We start from the raw sequence: 21,801 nt of genomic DNA on the forward strand, positions 1-21,801 counted from the left end.
CAGTTGCTCTGCAGCATGTGGGATCTTCCCGGACCGGGGCATGAACCCCTGTCCCCTGCATCGGCAGGCGGACGCTCAACCACTGCGCCACCAGGGAAGCCCCTATTATGCCCTTTTGATAGGTGAGGAAACTGAAACTCAGAGAGATGGCATAATGTGTACAGAATATAAGTGGATAATCTCGAAGTCCTCTCCTGTGCCGCTGAGAGCCTGAGCTTGGTACCCAGCCTCACCTCCTCCCGGTGCTCCTGTGAATCTCTCAGCTCCCCCAGGCCCCACTACAGCTTCCTGAGGTGGGGTTATTTCCATTGGTTGTTAGGTGGGGAAGCCGAGGCACAGAGCGATGGCAAGTGGCAGAGACGGAGCTGGATCGTTGATCTATCTGATCTGGACTTAGTCTGTGGTCTTCATCATGTGGAGCGGGGACAGGAAGATCCACAGCAGGGGTGGTCCTGGGAGAATAGTCATCATAATGGGGATAATGATAAGCAGAGAGTCTTCACACTTGTGGAGAGTTGGTACCAGACAGCCTCCAGGTGTCAGGGCTGGCAGAAAGAGCTGCACTGCACAGGTCTCGAGCACATTCGTGGTCATTGCTGGCAACAGAGCAGTAACAAGTTGTGCAGGGTTCAGGGGTCGGAGTGAACCTAGTACCCCGAGATCTAGCATCTGTCATCTCCTCCCTCAGCACCCCTCTTAAGAAGGCAGTTTATTAAGCTCATTTCACAGATGGGGAGACCGAGGCTCAGAGAGATTGCTGTCTTGTTCACCATCTCATAGAGAGGTGGTGGCGGATCCAGAATTCAAACCCTGTTCGCCTGTCTCCCAGGCTGAGACCCCTTCCCCAGCCACACTCTGGGGCAGACCCAGGAAAACAGCGATCCTGGTCCACTGGCCAGCACATCCCGGGACATATATCAGGGGGCTGAGGAATACCCTCGGGGCCTGATGTCTGCACCCCACAGGCCCACCCTGTCCTCCGTCTCAGTATCCCAGGCCCACCCCTTCCCACCAACCCTCCTGGGGACCTCAGACCCACTGCCTGGCCCGTGCTTGTTGCAGAAATCATCAGGAAGGTGGTGTCTTCCCCTCCCCTGTGCCGGCCACTGGTGTCTCCTCACCACGGGCCACCTGAGTGCATCCAGCTGATGGAGCAGTGCTGGGAGGAGGCTCCAGAGGACAGACCCAACCTGGACCAGATCTATACCCAGGTCAGTGTCCCCAGAGGAGCTGGCTGCTCACAAGAAACGGCTGATTGGTTCACCTCACTTTCCCCAGTGGGGGCCCCGCACTCTCCCCGGGACCTGGAACCACTGTGCAGAAAGGGAGCAATGGGCCAGCATCATCATCGCTGAGGGTGAGGCCCGAGGTCCACCATCTGAGGAAAGCTTTCTCAGAACTCTGGGTTCAGGGACATTTGCCTTCCTGAGCACCAAGACCCGTGCTAAGTGCTGTGTTTACTTCATTTAACCCTAATGATAGCTCTCCGAGGAAGCATTGCTGTTATCTGGGCTCTACAAGAGAGAAATCCAGGCACAGTGAGGTGAGGGGACTTGCCAAAGGTAAGTGAGGGAGTGAAAGGTGGGGCTGGAACCCAAACCCAGGTTTGTCTCTGCAGTGCTGATGCTGGGGACCCAACCCTGTGCTGGGCCTCCTGGCACCAGAGCAGAGGGGCCATTTGTGGCCGTGTAGGCAGCGCTGGTTCCCCGCATCAGGGAATGGAAGATGTGAGGGGGACTGGGGCCCCCCAGGCCTGCCTTGGGGACTGCATTGGGAGGGGGAGGCAAGCCCGTACGAGTTTGCAGGGCGGTGGTGGAGTGTGTGGGCCTGACTGAGCAGGCTAATGGCTCCCACAGAGCAACCCATCAAGCCCGAGGTGATATCTCTGTGCCTCCCATTCCTGCCCTGCACTCCCCAGCCACAGGGGAACGTTGCCAAGGACAGGTTCAGTGAGCGAGAGGGGCTTCCAGACAGGTGATGAGGGAGAGAGAGGCAGGAAGACAGGAGAAGCACACAGGTGTCCTATGGGAAATCTGGACCTCAGAGTGAATGAGCTCTCAGTGGCCACTGTGAGGGTGGGTTGCAGAGCTAGGACGAGCAACCAGTTCTTAAAACACCAGCCTAGAATCTTTCCAGGGGTCAGAGATTGCCATAGCTAGCGAGGTGGGGGAGCAAGCTCTTGCCCTGAGTGAGGGGTGAGCCTGCCTAAGGCTCAGTGGCAGAGAAGGCAGAGACAGGCACATGATATACTTCACATGCAGAAGGTGGGAATTACATCACATTGTGGGGAGGCTAAGGGTCGGAAGGCCTGCATTCAGATCTATGCTGCCACTTACCTACTACTTGATCTTGGCCAAATTGATTGTACTGTTGAGCCTCAGATCTCCTTAGGTGATGCCTAGAAAGACTAACTCTGGTCTAACTTGACATGTTGGTGTGACCATTAAGTAAAATAACCAAGTCAAAAAAAAAAATAAGTAATTTTCTGAGGAGAGAATGAGGAGAAAGAGCACTGACCTTGAAGTCGAAAGACTTGGGCTATGTTCATATAGCATTGTTCTGGGAGTACCAGCCAATGCAATTAAGCAAGAAAATGAACGTTGTAAAGGAAGAAGAAAGTGATTGTTATTTGTAGATCCTATGATTTTGTTCCTGGGCAATGCAAGGGAAACAATGGAAAACACATTCCAAATGATAAAATAATTCAGAGGGGTGGCTGGTGATAACATTAATATATAATAGACCTCAGTTTGAAACTCTGTTCCACCATTATGCTGTCCTTGGCAAGTTATATTTCTCAGATCCTTTGTTTCTTAATTTATAAAATGGGGGCCTTCCTTGCAGAGATGACCTTACAGTCAGCTTCTTGTCCATATTGCTGTCTCAAGATCAGCAGCTGTCACACTCATGGCAACTGACCTCTAAAGCTTATGCCTCTGCTTTTGATGAGCAATACAAAATAGGTGCTCTTCAGGGGCTGCTGCTACTCCCTACCTTACAGACATTTGCCTGAGAGAAGCAGTATCAATGAAGGTTGGTTGCATACACACCTATACACACACAAAGGTTGAGATGCTGGATTTAGACAGGAATGAACCCCTCCACTTTGATCATCATTAATTTGCTTCTCCTGCTGACTGCACTTTGGGAAGGTGCAAACCGCACTGGGGAAGGTTCTAGGAAGTCTCCCTAGGAAACTGGGTGCCATATTTCCCATAAGGTTGTTGTTGAAGGTACAATTTATAACAACATGTGAATGTCCTCTTATGAAGACCTAAGAGACATACTTCTCTCTGCTCAACATCAGCAGTAGTTGTGTTCCTTTTGAGCAACTAGTTTAATACTCCGTTGTCTCATGGACTCCATAAATTATGTAATCTCTATTTCCCTCTTTGCTTTGTTGCTAGGAAGCTCATATCCAAAATTGTGATCAAATTCTAGTATGCATTTTGCATATAGACCTCACTCCTGGATTAACATTTTTTTTTTAACCTTTACTCTCCTTTGGTCCCAGCACCCTTACATATTTATTATTTTATTTTGTAAACAATTTTTTGAAAATGGAGAGAAATAAAGAGGTAGAAATAGATTATATACGTAAATAATCTACATACATTGCTTTTATCTATTTTTTTTTTTTTTTTTTTTAATTTTTTTTATTTTTTATTTTTATTTTTTGTGGTATGTGGGCCTCTCACTGTTGTGGCCTCTCCCGTTGCGGAGCACAGGCTCCGGACGCACAGGCTCCGGACGCACAGGCCCAGCGGCCATGGCTCACGGGCCCAGCCGCTCCGCGGCATGTGGGATCTTCCCAGACCGGGGCACGAACCCGTTTCCCCTGCATCGGCAGGCGGACTCTCAACCACTGCGCCACCAGGGAAGCCCTGCTTTTATCTATTTACCCATCTCTTCATCCATCCATCCACTTATCTTTGAGAACAAAGAATGCCTATTCCACAGTGTTTTCGTGAGAACCAATGTGTTTGTTAATGGTGATGCAGTGCTGGGCAAACTTTCCTTTGCAAAGTTCTCTCGCTGCCTGTTCACCTCATAGAGAACCAACCCATTTTTCCCTCCCAGCCATCTGTGCTTTCGCTTGTCAGAGTTGCCATCCCTTGTCTATTACATATCTGCTCCCCACCATCTGGCTCTTCCAGGCAGGGACTATGTGTGGTTCATTCCTGTGGCCCAGATTCTCAACCTGAGGGCCGAGTGTGCCGACCTTCGTGGACAAATTGGGAGTTTCATTCCATTTTCAGTTCAAAAGCATCAACCAAGGCAAGAAGACCAGTGTTGCTGACTCTATGCTGTGGATGCTGGAGAAGTATTCCCAGAACCTGGAGGACCTGATCCAGGAGTGCACTGAGGAGCTGGGTTTGGAGAGACAGAAGATGGAAAGGTTGCTCTCTCAGATGCTCCTGCCGTGAGTGGACTTGGTTGTGCCTCTAGCCTCAGTGGCTCTGAGCATGGGACCTAGGACATAGTAGGTGTTCAGTAAATCTTGGTTCCATTAGTTCATTCAATTCGTTCATCGTTTATTTATCCAACATATTTTAATAGAATGCTTACATGTATTAGGCACTGTTGGGGGCACATGAGTGTTGAATTTCTACTGCCTCTTTCCCTAGGGAACAAGGACAAGGCACAGGGTCCCCCATCTGGCCTCAGAGGAAATAATGTCCAGAGAGGGGCAGGTATTTGCTGGAGGGGAGCCAGCACACCAACAGAGCTATCCCAGATCCCCTGACACTCAACCCAGGATTTTCCCCCAAATATCCCTCTCTCACTTCCAACTGTGGAAAGATGGTCCTCCCACCTTGTGACTCTGGCCCTTCCCATCCCTTCAAGTCTGTGGCTGAAGCTCTGAAAACGGGGACGACTGTGGAGCCAGCGTACTTTGACCAGGTGACCGTATACTTCAGTGACACTGTAGGCTTTACCACCATCTCAGCCCTGAGGGAGCCCATTGAGGTGGTGGGCTTGCTCAATGACCTCTACACACTGTTTGATGGTGTTCTGGGCAACCATGACCTGTGTAAGGTGAGAGGACCAAGAGGCAGGCATTCCATCTCTCCCTCCTCTATGTTGTGTTTGCATCATACATTTACTTCCTGTCATTTATTTATGCATTTTTTTTATCAGTAAGCTATTGCTGTGTAACAAATATCTCCCCAAACCCAGTGGTGTAAAATGATAAGCATTTATTATTGCTCACAAACCTATAGGTCCAGCTGGAAATGTCTCTGGACTCAGCTGGTCTCACTCATACATCTGTGGTCAGTTGTGGGTGAGACGAGACTCTGCTGATCTTGGCTGGACTCTGGAGCCTTTGCTGAGATAACTCAGTTCTGGTCCACATGGTATCTCACCCTCTAGCAGGTGAGTTGGTATTGTTTACATGGTATGGCAAAGTTCTGAGAGAGAAGGCAGAAGCCCAGAAGCCTCTTGAGATCTAAGCTGGGATCGGGCACATTGCTGTTTCTGACATATTCTATTGGTCAAAGCAAGTCAAAAGGCCAGCCCAGATTTAAGAGGTGGGGAAAGAAATTCAACCTGTGCCAGGCAAGGGCCGAAAGGTGAGTCAGCTTCTGTGCCTGCCCTCGGCGAGCTCTCAGTGCTGGAGGCTGAGAGGGCCCCAAATCCAGCTGGGAGTAGATGAATAAAGAGCAAGGAAGGCTTCCTGGAGGAGGTGTTGTCTTCCTAGCATTGTCCAGCCTGGGTGTGGTTGCTCCAGGCAAGCAATGGGGGAATAAAGTGCTAAAGCCTGAGGCTTGAGAGGGTGGACCTAGTAATTGGGAGGGATGCTGAATGGGTTGTGATGGCTAGACATGAAGTGGGCCAGTGGTGGGAGGGGGTGGTGGGTGGGAGACGATGGAGTGGGCAGCAGGGGCCTTGGCAGAGCCGTCAAGATCCTCCACAATCTAGTCCCTGTGCACCCCTCGATTCTGGGTTTGAGTCCCACCCTGAACACCAGCTTCTGTGTCACTTTGTCTTCCCCTCTCTGGACCTCTGTTTCCTTATCTATAAAACAGGAATAATGACTCCAGTCCAAGGGGTTCACAGATGATGGGCAGATCCTCTCCCCCTGGTAGAAGTGCTGTGTAAACTGTGAGCCTGTGAAAGTGAATAGCTTTCTGCCCTCTATGCCTGCTTTGGGGGCCTTCCCACCCCACCCCTGCCCCTATTCTGATCCAATAGTTGGGGGGTCCTAGGTCAGCCACAGACACAGTGGATGAGGTGGGGAGGAAGCTCCAGGAAACAGCCATACCCTGGCTCCCCTGGCCTTAGCCTTCGTTTGTGACATGCCAGCCCCCTTCCTGCCACCGCCCTCCAGGAAAACCGGGACTGGGGAGGGCCAGGCCCTGGGCTGAAGCCAGGATGGAAAGGATGCATGGGCAGGAAGTTTCAGAGGAGAGAACTAACTCTTTGAGGTGCGAGGAAGTCTGCTGGTAGCATTACATGCAGTGTCCCGACAACAGTAATCGCCAGTACTTATTGAATGCTTACTGTATACCAGACACTGGTACACAGTCTAGATGCCTTATATGTATTAACCCATTTGATCATCATAACAATGTATGAGGTAGATAATAGCACCCCTAATTTACAGATGAAGAAACAGGTGGTTAAGCAGCTTGTCTAATTACATAGTCCCAGCAGAATGTGAAGCTGAGGCTTGAACTTGGGCATTCCGGTCCTATAACCCCACTTCATCAGGGCTCACCATCCCGGGACTCGGACAGCCTCAGGATAAAGTCACAGGTTCGTAGCGGCCCCTAAGGCCCTCCAGGAGCTGGCCCCCCTCCCTCCCCACTGCATCTCCGCACTCCGCCCCTGCAGTCCTCTGTATTCCTCACACAAGCGTTGCTCTCTCTAACCACAAGACCTTTGCACATGCTGTTCCCTCCTCCTGGAGCCCTGCTCTCTCTCCTCTTCTGCTCCCTCCTGGTCTCAGGTTAGCTTCCCTGCCCTCCCAGACATGGTTAAGAGCTCCTGTGTGATGCTCTCATAACTACCCTTGGACCTGTTGGTTCCAACCTAAACCGCTCTGTCCCCAGTGCTTGGCAATGTCCAGTACATGGTAGGTCCTCAGGAAACATGTGCTGACTAAATGAGGAGCTCACTGAGGCCCAGAGAGGGAAGTGCCTTGCCTGAGGTCACAGAGGTGGTAGGTGACAGAGCCAGGACAGGAAAGTGCCATGTCCACCACCACCGCCCAGCTCTGTCCACTGCCCCACACTGACCCGCGGAAACCTGAGCCACTGGAATTCCTAGCACACATCTTCCTTCCCATTCCCCGTTCCTGCCCCAGCCCATGGTCTGAGGCATTCTCTGTCATGCTGGCTGAGTTTCCCTCTTGCCTCCAGAGCTACCGTGGGCCCCAGGAAAAGATTCCTCATCTCGTCTTGCTGAGCCCTGCAGCTTTGATGTGCCCTGAGTCACCCCTGACCTTGTCTCTTCCTCTCCTGCTAATCTTTTCTCACACATGTGTCCCTCCCAGCTCTGAATCACGCTTTCTGATCTGCTCTGAACTCTGGCCAAGAGGTCTGCATCTTTCTGGCAGAGTGAAATGAAATAAAACAAGGCCTGCACACCCATCCAGATGTGGGGAAACAGGAGGCCGGGTCCTCCCCATGTGCAAGCGCATCTCTCATCGCTCACGCAGCCGCCTTGGTTTCCCCTCCGTCCCAGCAGGATCTGATTACTGCTCTTTAATCCGGTCTGGGCTGGGAGGCAGCCAGGCGATCATTTCCTGGTCCCACAGGGGTCTGTGGTTCCCTGCCAGCACGCGCTGAGTGAGCACTTTCATGGACATAACTCGAGCAGAGCTCGAGTGGGCTGCGGGGGAGGAGAGGGTTTACCTCAGCCACTCCGCCCGGCGGTGGGCGTGGCCCCGGCCATACTGCTGAGCCACCCTGGGCACATCACTTCACCTCTCTGAGCCTCAGGTTCCCATTTGTAAAACAGAGGTGAAAGTGCCTATGGCTTAGGGTGGTTCTGCAGATTAAGCAGTGTGAGAGGAAGTGCTGTCGTTCCTACAAACACGACAATGAGCACCAGCACGTGCACGCGCTGACGCCTCCCCCTGAAAGCACAGAATTGCGGGGGGTATAGATGTACCACTTAAATGTCTACAGAGGACTGGCCTGGCCTACGGATTGTCACAGGATATCTCATTTAACCCTCGAAATGCCCCTCAGAGGGATGCATTATTATCCCTACTGTACAGATGAGGATACAGGCTCAGAGAGGTGGGTGACTCGCCCAAGGTCACACAGCAAGCCAGTGGTGGAGTTAGAATTCACCTCTGTGTTTGTTAGTATGGAAACCTTTGCACCCACCTCTCCTCTGGCTGTGTTCTCCCAGCTGCAAAAGGACCACACCTGTGCACAGGGAGCTGTGCAGCCCTCGTTTGTAGCTGAGTGCCCCTTACGACAGGAGTCTCTGAGTGATCGTCTTTGTGAGTCTGAGCTCCTAAAGGGCAGGGCCTGTGCCTGGTCATCTTTCTGCTGCTGGGGTTATAGGGATGGTTATTAATTACACCAAACTCTCCCTTCCAGCTTAGGTGGCAAGCAGGTGGAGGGCTAGAGGTCAGCTTAGCCGCTTGGAGAATGTGGTCTGGATGTGTGGCCACCTTGGGGCTTTCTACTGCTCCTCCTCCCCAGTTTGGACCTTGGATCACCCATCTGAGGCAGTGCTGGGTCCCCAGAGCTGGTGTCTCTTCCTGAAGTGCAGCTGCACACCTGGTGGGCTGGAAGAGGGGCTAGCAAGCAGTAGATCTCCCAGGCTACCTCTGGGAAGCAGGACCTGGCCCAGACACACGTGCTGACCATGTGCAGGGCAGGAACAGAGGGAAACCCCACATAGCAGGCAGATTCTCCCCAACAGAGAGAGAGAAAGAGCCCAAACCATGTGCATCAGGAGGCAGCATAGCATATGGGCTCTGAAGCTAGACTGAACAAGTTCAAATATGTGCTGTGTGACGTTGGCGAGTGACTTAACCTCTCTGGCCCAGTTTCTGTCTGCAAAATGGCGATAGTAATACTACGTACCTCACAGAATTCTTGTGAAGACCTAATTCTTGTAAAGGGTTTGGAATAGCGTCTGGTTATATGAGTAATAAGGGAGCACTTACTTAGTCCTTCTTCCAATCTTGCCAATCAGATGATGCATTCGTCCTCCTGCAGGGAAGAAGGGTGTGGGCAGGGGGAAAGCCAGGGCTTGCTCATCTTTTTCCCGGGGGCGTGGGGTGGGAGGTCTCTCTCCTCTGTGGAAATGTACACAGTGGGGGGCAGCCCTTCCCCTGACCCAGCCACATTCAGACCAGCCCACAGTAAGTGAAGATGATGGGGTGGGAGGGAGATGGAGGTTACAGCCCTGAGGAAGGAAACATCTTTTCCCCAGCTGGTGACCGGGGAGATTTAATGGACTCAATGCAGTGAAAACTGGGCTGATGGATGGCTTGGATCTCACCAGATAGGGACTGGGGGAGACCATTTTAGGCAGAGGGACTAGACCATCAGGGCCTGGAGGTGAGCAAGCGCTGAGTGTCTCTGCGGGAAGCAGGAAGTTTCCCGTTTGGCTGAAACGTGGGAAACCAGGAGCAAGAGTTAGGAATAAGTCAGGAAATTCTGCGAATCATGGGAGTCCTTGATTGCTAGCTCCATGGGGAGTAAATTTTAAGCCTCTTGCTGTAGGGAGCAAATTTAAGTATATGAGCAGAATGTGGCATGATTAGGGCAGATCACTTCCCGGTATTGGGGCAGGGATATTCTGGGTGAGGGAAAGAGCTGGGGGACATAGGTAGTAGGGCACAGTCCACAGATAATGGTGTGCGAAAGAAATTTATTGAATTATAGCACCCCCTGTGGGCACGAGAAGCATCATCATTATTATTACTGTCTACCAGGTGCTGAGGGAGAGTGGCTATGCCTGGCCAGAGGGAAAGCTCTGATCCACAGGTCCGAGGGATGCCTGCATGTGCCTGCTGTAGGAGTGGCAGTGCAGGAGCTGGGCTCTTTAACCTGCAGATGGGAAGACTTGGGGTATAGAGTTGCTGTCTTCAACCTTGGCTGGCCTGGCCTGTGGCAGGGGAGAAGGCCACGGTATACATCTGCGTCCCCAGCACCTGGAACAGGGCCTTCAGAATAGAGAATGAGCTTCAGAATAGGAAAGAACTGTGGCTTGAGTTCAGGGGGTAGAGCTGGAACCAGCAGGTGAAAGGCAGGTTACCATTCAACTCAACTTTTGTAAATCAGAGTTGCCCCGAGGGAGAAGAAGCCACCTCAGGAAGGAGACGTGAGCAGGACCGGACAGCCATGGGGAGGCAAGTGGGTGGCCTTTAAAGTCCCTCCTAATTCTGAGACTCTGGGATTCTATCGTTTCCAAAAGCATTAGCCCAGGAGAAGATGATGATGATGATCGTGGTGGTGATGGTGATGGATGATGATGGTGATGATAATGATGATGATGATGATGGTAACAAGAGAAGTCTCTGTTTATTGAGCATCTGTGACAAAACTGGCTCTTAAATCTTTATCTTTAATATGCATTTCATATAAGAGGAACTGAGGCTTGCACAGGTGAAGTGGCCTGACCAAGGTAAATGGCAGAGCCGGGGTTTGTATCCACATCTCTTGGATTTCAAACACTACATTCTTTTTAGTACACCTTGGAAGGCCAAGGGTTTGGGAAATAGGCTGTATATCCAATATACATGCACTCCTCTCCAGATGAAGCCCTGATCTGCTGCTGCGGCATTGTGCAGATGGGGCACCCAGGGCTGCTGCCAAGGAGCTCATGGTCTGGGGTCAGAGGTAAGACCTGCAATTCAGACAAAGGTGATCTGAAATGTGCAGGTCTAATTATTGCCAGAGTGACTGGGATGGGAGGCCTGGGAAAGATGGCACTGTTCGCCAAAGACTTGAGGGCTGGGTCAGGGGGTCCAGAGAGGTGGCCTTGTGTGGGATGTGGGTCAGTCCAAGGAGGGGGGGTCTTGTCCTGGAGCATGAAGGCTGTGACTTCTAGGTGGAGACCATCGGGGATGCCTAAATGGTGGCAGCAGGGCTGCCCCGGTGCAACAGGAGCCAGCATGAAGCTGAGATCACCAACACGGCCTTGGACATCCTCAGCTCTGTGGGCGACTTCCGGATGAGGCACGTGCCCACTGTGCCCATTCACATCAGGGCTAGACTGCACTCAGATATGGACTTGGGGCTGCGGGAGTCTCCCAACCCTGCCTGGGACGCTGGCTGGGGCAACCCCAATGGCGTGCTTCTGGAATCCTGAGATTCTAAAAATCCATAATAGAAAATTTTTACAATTCTTTTTTTCTTCTATTATTTTAAGGTTCTAAGATGTCATAAATCAAAGAATCTGTGATGCTCAGATTCACACACATATATATTTTTTATCTCAACATCTGTCAAGGTCATCTAAGTCCATGCTGAGGAGCTGATGGTCTGATGGAAGAGGCAGAACAGAGACCTTCTGTGGTCATGCAAACAAGTCAATATTTGCTGGGAGGGGACTTGGAGAGACCTCAGGGTCTCTACTATAGAATATCCTTCTCGTGCCCTCACCCCTTCCTCTCTCCATAACTTCATCTGTGGGATAAAGTCCAAACTCCCCACCCCCCTCATAGCCTCCAAGGGCCTTGCTATTCTCTCCAGCCACATCTCCCACCACTTTCCACTTTGTATTCTGTCTATACCCAGCCACTAGCAGTTTCCCACAGGCATGTGGGCTCTCTGCCTCTGTGCCTTTGCACCTGCTGTTCCCTGCTGACTCATTCTCTCATCCTTCAAGACACAGTTTAGGTACTGCCTCCTCCAGGAAGTCCTCTGGGCTGGGTCAGAGTCTTCTTTCTGGGCTGGCACAGCCCTGGTGCTTCCCTCTTCACAACACTGATTAGCATTTATACGTATCTCCCCACCAGGCTGGGAGCACACTAAGAGCAGAGCCTGGCTCCAATTTATCTGTGCCCCCCTACCCCCAGCCCACAGCCTGGCATAGATGTCATCTCCTCTCCGGGTGTTCTTGGAGATTCCATACAGCTTCATCCTCACCCCCCAGCTGGAGCCCAAGATGTGAGGTGGGGACAGCAGTTTGGGGAGAACTGGAGGGACAAGAGTGTTGTAGAGACTTCTCTTGGGTCCAGGACCTGCTGGAGCTCACTGGGCACAACTGAGTTTCAGGGCCCTGCACGGTGGGGGTTGTAGGTCTCACCAGGCCTCAGTACTGCCTCTTTGGGGACACAGTTAACACCGCATCCCAGATGGAGTCTACAGGGATACGTGAGTGTCTCATATTTCTATCCTAGGGGAGCCCAGGGAAGGACTCTCTCAATGACCCCTGCAGCCTGGCTATTTGAAACAGTGCTTAGTAACCAAATCACCGCCTGGTGGCAGCGTGCCCTAGTTATCAGTAAAACAACTAGAAGGAGATGATGTATGTCACTGGTTCTTTTAACTTTGCGCAGGGCTTTTGTGATGATCTCATGAGAGAATTAGCAGGGAAAACAATGACTCCAGAGGCAGGAAACCTGGGTCCTCACCCTGACTGGGTCCGGTGTGCTTAGTGTCCTTGAGCAAAATGCTCTTCCTCTAGGTCTTGGTTTCCCCATCTTTCCAATGAGTAGACCCCTTTCAATTAAAAAAAGATATGCCGTTTTAGACCCTTGCTGGCAGCAGGAGCCTCTCTGATGGCCTGGCTAGAGCAGCTGAAAAAACTGAGCCTTTGCTCCTGGCTGCACAGGTTGTGTGCTCCCTCATGTCACTCAGTATGTATCCTGCTTAATCAGATGTGTGGCCCTAGAGGGGAGCCCTGCCCTTAAAAGAAAAATAACTGCTTATCTGCACTGACTCAGCCTTCAAAGACTTCCCTACAAGTAGAGATTATGTTCCTAGGGTTCTGACTTCATCTTGAGTTCTCCTTAACAATCAATCCATGTAGTTTCCTTTCCCTTGAGACCTCCACTTTAGTGCCCAGCAATCTACTAGGGGGACAAGAGGGCCAGGCAAAAGGTACTGCATGAATCAGAATTGTGTGCATGACTGGCTGGAACTGGGGCTGCTACAGGCTCTTAATGATTTTACCAAACACTGGGTATGCTGTCACCAGGTGGTAACTTGACTACTACCTTTCTTCTCAGCATACAGAATTCATAAGCACCGCCCAGACACGGCTCAGCCTGGATGAAGGCTACAAAATTGATATCAGAGGCCAGACTGAGCTAAAGGTGAGAGACTTTCTTTCCTGGGATTGATGGGAAATGTCTCCAGAGGTCCAGTTTCTGCGGGCAGCAGGAGAGATTCTCATCTGACTGACATAGCTAAAGGAAATGCCGGCCTGGGAGCTGATCACCTTTAATGTCCTCCTTACTCCCCAGTTTCTAAGGAAACATTTCTTCCAGGGAGCCCCTCCCTCATTTGGCTCCTCATAAGGAGAAGGGCCGGGGCAGAGAAGTTACTTCTCTTGATGACCTACCTGGGCAGCACGCTGGTGCACCACAGATAGTAACATATTTATTACCACAGAAATAATGAAAGGAGGATCCACGTCCCCATTTTACATTTGAGGAAATTAAATTAGAGAGGCAAAGAGACTTACCCAAAGTCACACAGCTGAATCCTAGGTCTGGTGGCTCCAAAGCCTGTGCCTTCTCCATAGCCCTGTTGGGCTCTTACTCATCCTTCAGAACCCTAGCACAGACCTTAGCTCTCACTGAAGCCTGCCCTGACCCAGGAATATCCCTCTTCTTCCTTTCCCCCAGAAATAACTGTCATGCCTTCTCTGTGCACCCAGCAGTCCCACAGCTGGCCCTCTGACGTTGTCAGTGTGATGTTGGGTTGTACCTGCCCATCAGCCCTCAAAGGCAGAAATTGGTCTGTCACGTCCGCATTCTTTTTTTTAATGTTAACGTTCAGTAAGGTAATGGTACTATCCTATGAATGACTTTTCTTCCTACCCCACCGCCTTTCATTTCCCCAATTCCTCAGCTAGAGCCAGGCCTACTGGAGTGACTGGAGCAGCTGGGGCATTTAAAGGCCCAGGGTTGCAACTGGGCCCCAGAAACTGGGGGACTCCTGTGGGGGGCTCCACGGGACTCACTTCATTAAACGGTGAAATGTCAGAGCAGCACCTCAGAGAGGAGCAGTAACTTATCCAAAGTCACACAGCCTGTGAGGGCCAGCGTAAGCGGAATCCTTTGCTTTGGAGGCTGAAGTGATGGGCGAGTGGAGTACGGGCAGGCGTGTCTTGTCTGGGGGAGTGGGCACTAGACGTCCTAAGGAGCAGAGGGTTCTGATGACAGAAGGGGATGCAGAGTGGGAGCGGGGAGGGCAGTATGCCAGCCTCAGGTTCTTTGGGCTGACCTGAGGGATCCAAGGGGCAATACCCATCCCTGGTCCAGGTGGCGTGTGAAACTTCTAGGACAGCCCATCCTGACCCCCCAGGGAGCTGCATCCCCATCCCAGGGGAGACCACTGTATCCTTCAACAGTTTGGGAGAATCACAAATCACAGAATCCTGGGATCTTAGCATTCCATGACTGCTGGTTATAGAACTCATGATTCATTATTTATTTATTTCTCTAACGGATAAATATTAATTCATTTAATCCTCACCACTCTATGAGGTATTCAGGAAACTGAGGCACAGAGAGGTGAAGTAAGTTGGCCAAAGTCACACAGCTAGAAGTGACAAAACCAGCTTGTGTTCACAGAAAGGCCCCCAGATAGCCCCAGAGCCAGGATTTGGACCCAATCTGCCTCTAGACTCTAGGCTGTTTTCCTCCGAGCTGTGGGACTCGTGCCTCTGCCATGGCTCTCTGCTTGAGAAGGTATGTTCAACTCTTTTTCTCTTTCTTCCAGGGGAGGGACTTCAAGGAGGCCTACTGGCTGGTGGGGAAGGCGGGCCTCCCCAGACCCCTCCCCACACGTCTGGACATCAAACCCCGGGTGAGTAAGTGGAATTTCCCCCAAAGCTTGGCCTCTGTTGTTTGAAATTTGATACTTGTTATTTTTTTGATTATAAAGGTATTACCTGCCTAGCGGGGATAACTTGGAAAATACAGAATTCTTTAATGATTAAATAATCGCCGTCTTTCCACTCCTGAGAGACAGCCACTGTTAGCACTTTAGCATGGTTCCTGCCAGCCTGTTTCTGATGTCTATGTCGTGGATGAGATCATGATGCCTCCATAACTTCTCATTCTGGTCTGTGCTCTCCTCTCAGAGTCCTGAGCACCCTGGGTATCATTCAGAGCACTTTACTCACACTTGTAGTTACAGCATCAGGATTGCAACATGTGGCGGCCGTGATTAGCTCAACCTCCCTCTTGTCACGCAGCATGTAGAGTCTTCCCATTCTGAGCCCGTTACAGGCGATACGTTGATAAATATCACTGGGCGTTTGTCACCATTCAGACTATTTCCGCAGCGGGTATAGCTCAGTGGTAAAGCATTTGACTGCAGACTATTTCCGCAGACGAGGAATTTACAGATCAAAGGCCCTCATATTTTAGGGGCCAAAAGAAGCAGATTCTCAGAGCTGGTGCCTGCCCTGCAGTTGGGCTCTTTCCTTTGTCCTCTGTCCTTTGCGACCCCATGTCCCTCACTGAGGGCAACACAGGTGAGATGGGGGAGCGGGGGAAGCAAGAACATTTTACTGCAACGTGCTGTTCCTCACTCTTTTCCACTCGAGCACCGGGCGGTCCACAGGGGGCCACAGGGCGCAGGTGCTGCCCATAGCTGAGAATTAGTTTCCTAGAAATGAGGCAGCCCAGGGGCCCACAGGGGCCCACGGGCTGATTCCACCAGCGGGTGGCTGGCCTGGGGATGGACAGGGCCCCATCAGGGGCCCACAGCACGACCACATCAGAGCTTCCTGCCCAGGGCCTTCCCTTCATCAGAACTTCCAACTGACTCCTTGCAGCAATTCCAGGATGGTCCCCTCCCACCTCTCAAAGACCACAAACGTGTGGGGCACACATGGGCTTCCTGGGCAAAAACCAGCACTAAAGCAGCCTAGGCTGCGCATCCTCCAAGGGGAAGGATCGATATGGACAGGAGCTGAGGGCCGTCAGAGCATCCCTGCCCCTCAGCTATTAGGCTGCCCCCAGGCCTCAGGACCCCAGGGAACCCGGGCAGAGCAGTGCCTGGGGGCAGGCAGTGCCCTGTTCATCTTCATCCCTGAGTGCCCTCCCTGACACACACTGGGGTCCAGCGAGGTAGGGAGGAGGACGGGGATGGATGGGCATATGGAGAAGCCCTCAGGGTGCAGCACACACACAGATGCACCCTTTTTATAAGGACACTCCAGATTCCTGGGGGCAAAACCAGCTTGTGTTCACAGAAAGGCCCCCAGACAGCCCTGGGTCCTTCAACTTTGCAGACGGTTTGCCGGGAGAGGACCGGGCTCGGGACTGGCTGTGTGACGTGGGGCAGGTCCCTGACCTCCCTGGCCTTCCCGTGGGCCACAGCAGCCCCAGGAGAGATCTGCGGCCCCTCACCCTGTCCAGTCCCTCTGGGTCCTCCACTCCAGCTGCCGTCCTCTGACCTCACAGCCGTTGGGCCTCCACCCCACTTCTGCCTCCATGGGCAGCCAGCCTTCTCAGAAGGCCCGTCTGCTGACGCTGACTTCACTTCCTCATCTTCCTCTCCTGCCGGCCCTCGCAGCCTGACTTCCACCACCACTCACCCAGAAGGCTCTGTGAGGTCACCGGTGCCTTCCACCCATGTCACCAGCTCCGTGGGCAGTTTTAGTTACCAGCCTGATTGCATGGTAACATTTCCCCGGCCTCCCTCTTCCTAGAAAGGCTCTCCAAGGCTTCCTCGGCGCCCTCGCTGTGCTTCCCTGTCTCCAACTTCTCCCCCCTGGGCTCCCCGGCAGCTCTTCTCCTCTCCCCAACTCTTCCTTGCTGGGGCTGCACAGGGCTTCTCCCCGGGGCATCCCTTCCTATCCTGATGCTGATGACACCCCTTCTGGGTCTTGGCCCCAGACCCCCTCCATAGTTCTTTCGGAGCTCTCATGGGACCCCAGACCCACCAGGTCCATCTGGCAGCCTGGCCTCCACCAGAGTTCTCTTCTTCTGGGTGGCCTCGCCACCCTCAGTCAGAAAGCCGGACACTGTCCTGGAGTCCTCAGCAAGTCCTGGAGCTCTGCTTCCATCACAGCCTGAAGCTGACGACTTCTCCATCCCCCCCGCTCTCCTGGTCACTGTGGGGACTCTCGCCATTTCCCCTCATCCATCTCTGCCCGGCAGCCAGAGCAATCTTTCAATAAAACACAAACACGTTTCACATGGAAGTTCCATGTTTCACACACTTGGGGTCTTCCTACCTGAACTCTTTCATGCTGCCTCTGAGGTCCCGCTCTGTCTGGCCTGGGCCTGCCCCTCGGGCTCAGCTTTCCAGCACCTTCTGCTGTGAGTCACCTCCTCGGGGCCTCCCTGCTGCTCCTCAAGACACACCGAGCTTCCCACCTCAGGACCGTCGTTCTCGCTGTCCCCTGGCCTGGTCCCTCCCTATCCTGCAGGTCTCAGCTCTGTTGCTGCTTCCTTCACGAGGACTCTCATCACACACTCTAATTGGAGTCCTGCTGCAGCCACCATCCCATCTCCCAACACTGTGTCACTGTAGCAATTGGTTCTCCCTGATATTTCTTGCTGATGCATTTATGGAACTTTCCCCAGGAGAGTCTGGCTGGCCGATATGCCTGCGGGTCTGCCAGTGGAAGGCACCCAGGGAGGTGAGCTCCCAGCCCTGCTCCAACCCACCCCGTCCTAGGAGTGGGAACCAGCAGGTCTGGCAGCCATTCGTCATCCTGAGCTCTCTCAGCTGATGACGTGTCCACTCCAGGCCAGAAACTTTAGAAAGTGCCAGCAACATTTTCATCTTCTTGACTCGGGGAGGGAAGAGAGCGGAGATTAGCCCCAGTGAGCTCCACCTGACCTGGGAGCCTCCCAGGCCTCTAGGCAGCAGGGAAGAATCCCACACTCACCTAGGCCCACGGGCTCAGATCCAGCAGGTGGGCACACAGGGGCCCGAGCACCCAAGTGCACCTGCATACGCATACACACACTCCACCTGGCGTGGGCATCAGATACATACAAACGTGGAAACACTACCACATGCCCCTCCGTTTGCTTGGAGATGAGGTCACAGATAGACCCACAGAAACACAGACAGACATGCAGGCAGACACACAGAATCTCTGCAGGAAGGGCCAGCTGGATGGGAACTTGTCTTGGACTTGTGTTTATGAGGCAGTTACCAAATTTTTACTTGAACTGTGTGCTATAGCTTGATTTTTAAGTCAGGTTTTCTAAAGTTGCTTTTATCCTCACTTTCTGTATTTGCCATATCTGCAGAAGTTATTTATCTTTATATTTGGAGATGTTTGGAGAAGCTGGTGGAGATCAGGGGAAGGGGACCAAACTCCCCACCCCCTTCATGTTTTGGTATAGCCACGACCCAGGCAGCAGTGCCCGCAGATGGGCCTCCCATCACGTGTCACAGAGACACTCCACACAGGGGCCCCTTTTCTCCGCTCTGCCCCGACAACCAGGCTCAGAAGTATCCCTGCCAGGTTTCTGTGAGGCCTTGGCTGTCACTCACAGCCTTGCTCCCTTCTCCGTGCAAAGGCGATAACCCCATTCTACGCTCCTCTGGGCACACGTGGGAAGCAGACGAGAAAATGAAAGTGTACGCAGGCTCAGGGGCCAGTGTCCCTATCCTGATTTGTATCACAGAACCCCTCACTGCAGAGCATTAGGGGACAAAGCTGGGGCTAGCCGCCTATCTCCTGGGAGGCCTCTGGATTCAAAGCCACAAATGCAAATGAGTGAGTGGCACTTCACCTTCCTGGGCCTCGGTGCCCTAAAGTTCGAAGTGCAGAGGGCAGTGGTATGCCCGTCACAGGGCTGCTGCAGAGATCAGGAGAAGCCAAGGAATGTGAGGGGCTCCTTGTAAGCAGCTGTGGGCTCTAAACGCCCACCACTGTTGTTCTGGGTGGGGTTTATTATTATTATTATTATTATTTATTATTATTTTTGCAGTACGCGGGCCTCTCACTGTTGTGGCCTCTCCCGTTGCAGAGCACAGGCTCTGGATGCGCAGGCTCAGCGGCCATGGCTCACGGGCCCAGCCGCTCCGCGGCATGTGGGATCCTCCCGGACCGGGGCACGAACCCGTGTCCCCTGCATCGGCAGGTGGACTCTCAACCACTGCGCCACCAGGGAAGCCCGGGTTTATTATTCTTGATTGTCCTTTTCCCCTAGGGACACCTGGCAGGACCTCATAAACCAAGGAATCAAGGTGGCCTTTGCCAAAGCCCACCAGAGCAGAGACGGGCCCTGGAGCTCGGGGAGGGCCTCGGCCAGGACCTGAGGAGAGGGACGGAGCAATGTCCAGCCCAGAGACTTCTGTGCCTGGACACCCCCAAGCCCTCTCCCTGCTCCACTCCCCACAAAGAACTCCCTTGGGAGCTCCCTGGCGGCCAACAGGGCACTCGTTAATATGTGCCCTAGAGTGATAGTAATTGATGCGTTCCTATGTGAATCCTACAGGTAAACTTGCCTCGTGACACAGAAACAATAAAAATAGAAATATTCTCTCCTTTCCCAGAGCGCTTTGTTCTGGACAAATGGTTCTGACTCTGAGAGCTTGTTATAGAGCTCACTATTCCTTCCATTGAGAACACCATCCCCATCATACAGCCGAGGTGCCCAGGCCCCAAGGGAGGAGGTCATTTGTCCTGAGTGGCACAGCTGCCCCAGGCAGAAGCAAGAAGGGGACCAGGAGCTGGAGCCAGGCAGTCGAGGGCTCCAGGAGCCACTGGACCACCTGCTCACATTACACCACTTCTCAGAGCCTCTGTTTTGTCATCTCTAAAATGGGTGTGGAGCGGGCCCACACGAGGCTTGTTCCTGACAGAGGGCTTCCGCACACAGCAAACGTTCAGTACAAGCTGCCTCCTTCCCCGCCTCTCCTCCCTGAGCTGGCCTCACCTCTTGGGCATCTGTGAGCACTGTGTTGGTAGTCTGGGTCTTGGGCTCCCAGAATCTAAGGGGAGGGGTCGGGAGGGGAGTCATAATTCCTGGGTTCTTAGGAAAATGAGACTTCTGTCTTACAGAAAAAAAAAAAAACAACCCACATCCAACTCATTAAACTAGCTTCCAACATCAAAGTGTACTTTCCAAACCCCCGAGGCTGATTTCAGAGCAGACAGACCAGGCACACGTGGAATTCATTTCCTTGACTGAGGAGAGAGGGCGGGGGCCAGGGGGCAGGTTAAGCCCTAAACAAACTCGTCCTTCTTCAAAAGACCCCTTGGGAGGGGGGAGCTGGCACTAAAACTGAACTGGGTGTCGTGAGAATATTCTGCTGGGGGCTGTGCCGTGTGTGTGTGTTTGTGTGTGTGTGTTTGTGTAGATGTGAGAGGGATGTGGGCGATGTGTGTGGAGCCACGAGCTGCTGTGTGGTGGAAAGTGTTAGACTCTACTTTGGGAGATGCCCCTGCCATCCCGACCGGCACAACGTTGAGCTTAATCTTTTTATTCCTCAATTTCCTCAAATGCAAAATGGGACCGGTCACCCTTACCTCCCATGTCGTTGCGAAAATTAATGGAAAGGACTGGAAACACCACAACTGGCCCCAAGCAGGCCTGCAGAAGGGCTAAGAAGGGAGGATGCACACATGCCCATCTGTGGGACGTGCCCACGGCTCTGTGCGTGATGGTGTCTGCACGTGCGGTGCCCCTGTGGCCTGGAGGCCAGAAGTGTGGCCCTGGTTCCTCCAGTGAACTCTGTGTGGCCCATATGGGGCCTGTGGACTTTCTCTCTGGGCCTCAGTCTCTTCATCTGTAAAAGGAACTTTTGGTCTGATGGCCATGAAGTCCCCCTGGGCGTGAGGCTCTGTGCGTATCCATGGGCACACAGGTGGTAAATGGATGCCCAGCAGCAGGCAGACACAAGATCAGAATTCAAGGCAGGATTCCATTCTGCTTTCCTCCCAGGAACTGGTCTATGGGCCCCTCTAAGCCCTCAGCTCCTCACTGCACAGTGAGGACCAGCGCCCTGCCCCACCTGCCTTATGGGGATGCTGTCAGGTCAAAGGAGGCAACGCTTTGAAAGCATGCTGTCCCCGAGGAGAGCGTGCAGCAGCCGTGACTGAGGGTGCACGTGTGTAAACAGACCTGGGTGGCTTCGTGTACGTTGTGTGGATGTCAGTGTTCAAAGGACCCTGAGCAGACAGGTGACCGTGTTCCCGTGCACGTGACTCCATCTGCATGTGTGTGCTTGTCTGTGGACGTCTGTGCGCGTGCTGTGCCTCTGTGTATATGTGCATTGATGTGTGTGTGCACTGGTGTGTCTGCATGTCTGCTGCCTTAACTGTGTATGTTATGTGTCCAGGTGTGTCTGTCTGGGCACCAAAGTCTGGGAGCAGCGGCAGATCTTCTGATATTCGTGTCTGTGCCCACAATGTGGGTCTGTGTGGGTGGTGTGTGTCGCAGTGCATACCTTGTGCACATGTGGGTATATGTCAGGCTGTGCCTGGATCTGACCTGGGTCTCCTTGCTCTTGAGCCTTCCAGAATGGTAGTGAGGGGAGAGTAGCCCCTGGCACTGGGCTGCCCATGCTGAGAAGGGCTGAGGCAGCTCTGTTCTCAGAGGCCTCGACTCAGACCCCCCAGGGCAGAAGCTGGGGGCTCCAGGGAGAAACTCTATTGCCAAAGCCAACACACTGCATATGAACAGACCCCGCACACTGGGGTCTTCACCTCTCCCCAACCTTCCCC

At 52.8% G+C, this 21,801-nt stretch overlaps 1 protein-coding gene across 1 annotated transcript in view; it reads left to right on the forward strand.

Annotated features, from left to right (window-relative positions):
- Positions 1-21,801, forward strand: part of LOC307055577 (guanylate cyclase 2D-like) — a gene marked incomplete at both ends in the record, with an annotated part of 85,534 nt that overhangs the window by 50,737 nt on the left and 12,996 nt on the right. Inside the window, 10 exon segments of the mRNA XM_079707795.1 lie at positions 1,063-1,211; positions 4,260-4,413; positions 4,416-4,423; positions 4,849-5,040; positions 11,029-11,049; positions 11,053-11,203; positions 12,198-12,296; positions 13,154-13,166; positions 13,168-13,240; positions 14,874-14,960. Of these exon segments, the coding sequence (XP_079563921.1) occupies positions 1,063-1,211; positions 4,260-4,413; positions 4,416-4,423; positions 4,849-5,040; positions 11,029-11,049; positions 11,053-11,203; positions 12,198-12,296; positions 13,154-13,166; positions 13,168-13,240; positions 14,874-14,960 (947 nt within the window).

The sequence above is a fragment of the Hyperoodon ampullatus genome, assembly GCF_949752795.1.
Source record: "Hyperoodon ampullatus genome assembly, chromosome: 7".
Lineage (NCBI taxonomy): Eukaryota > Metazoa > Chordata > Mammalia > Artiodactyla > Ziphiidae > Hyperoodon > Hyperoodon ampullatus.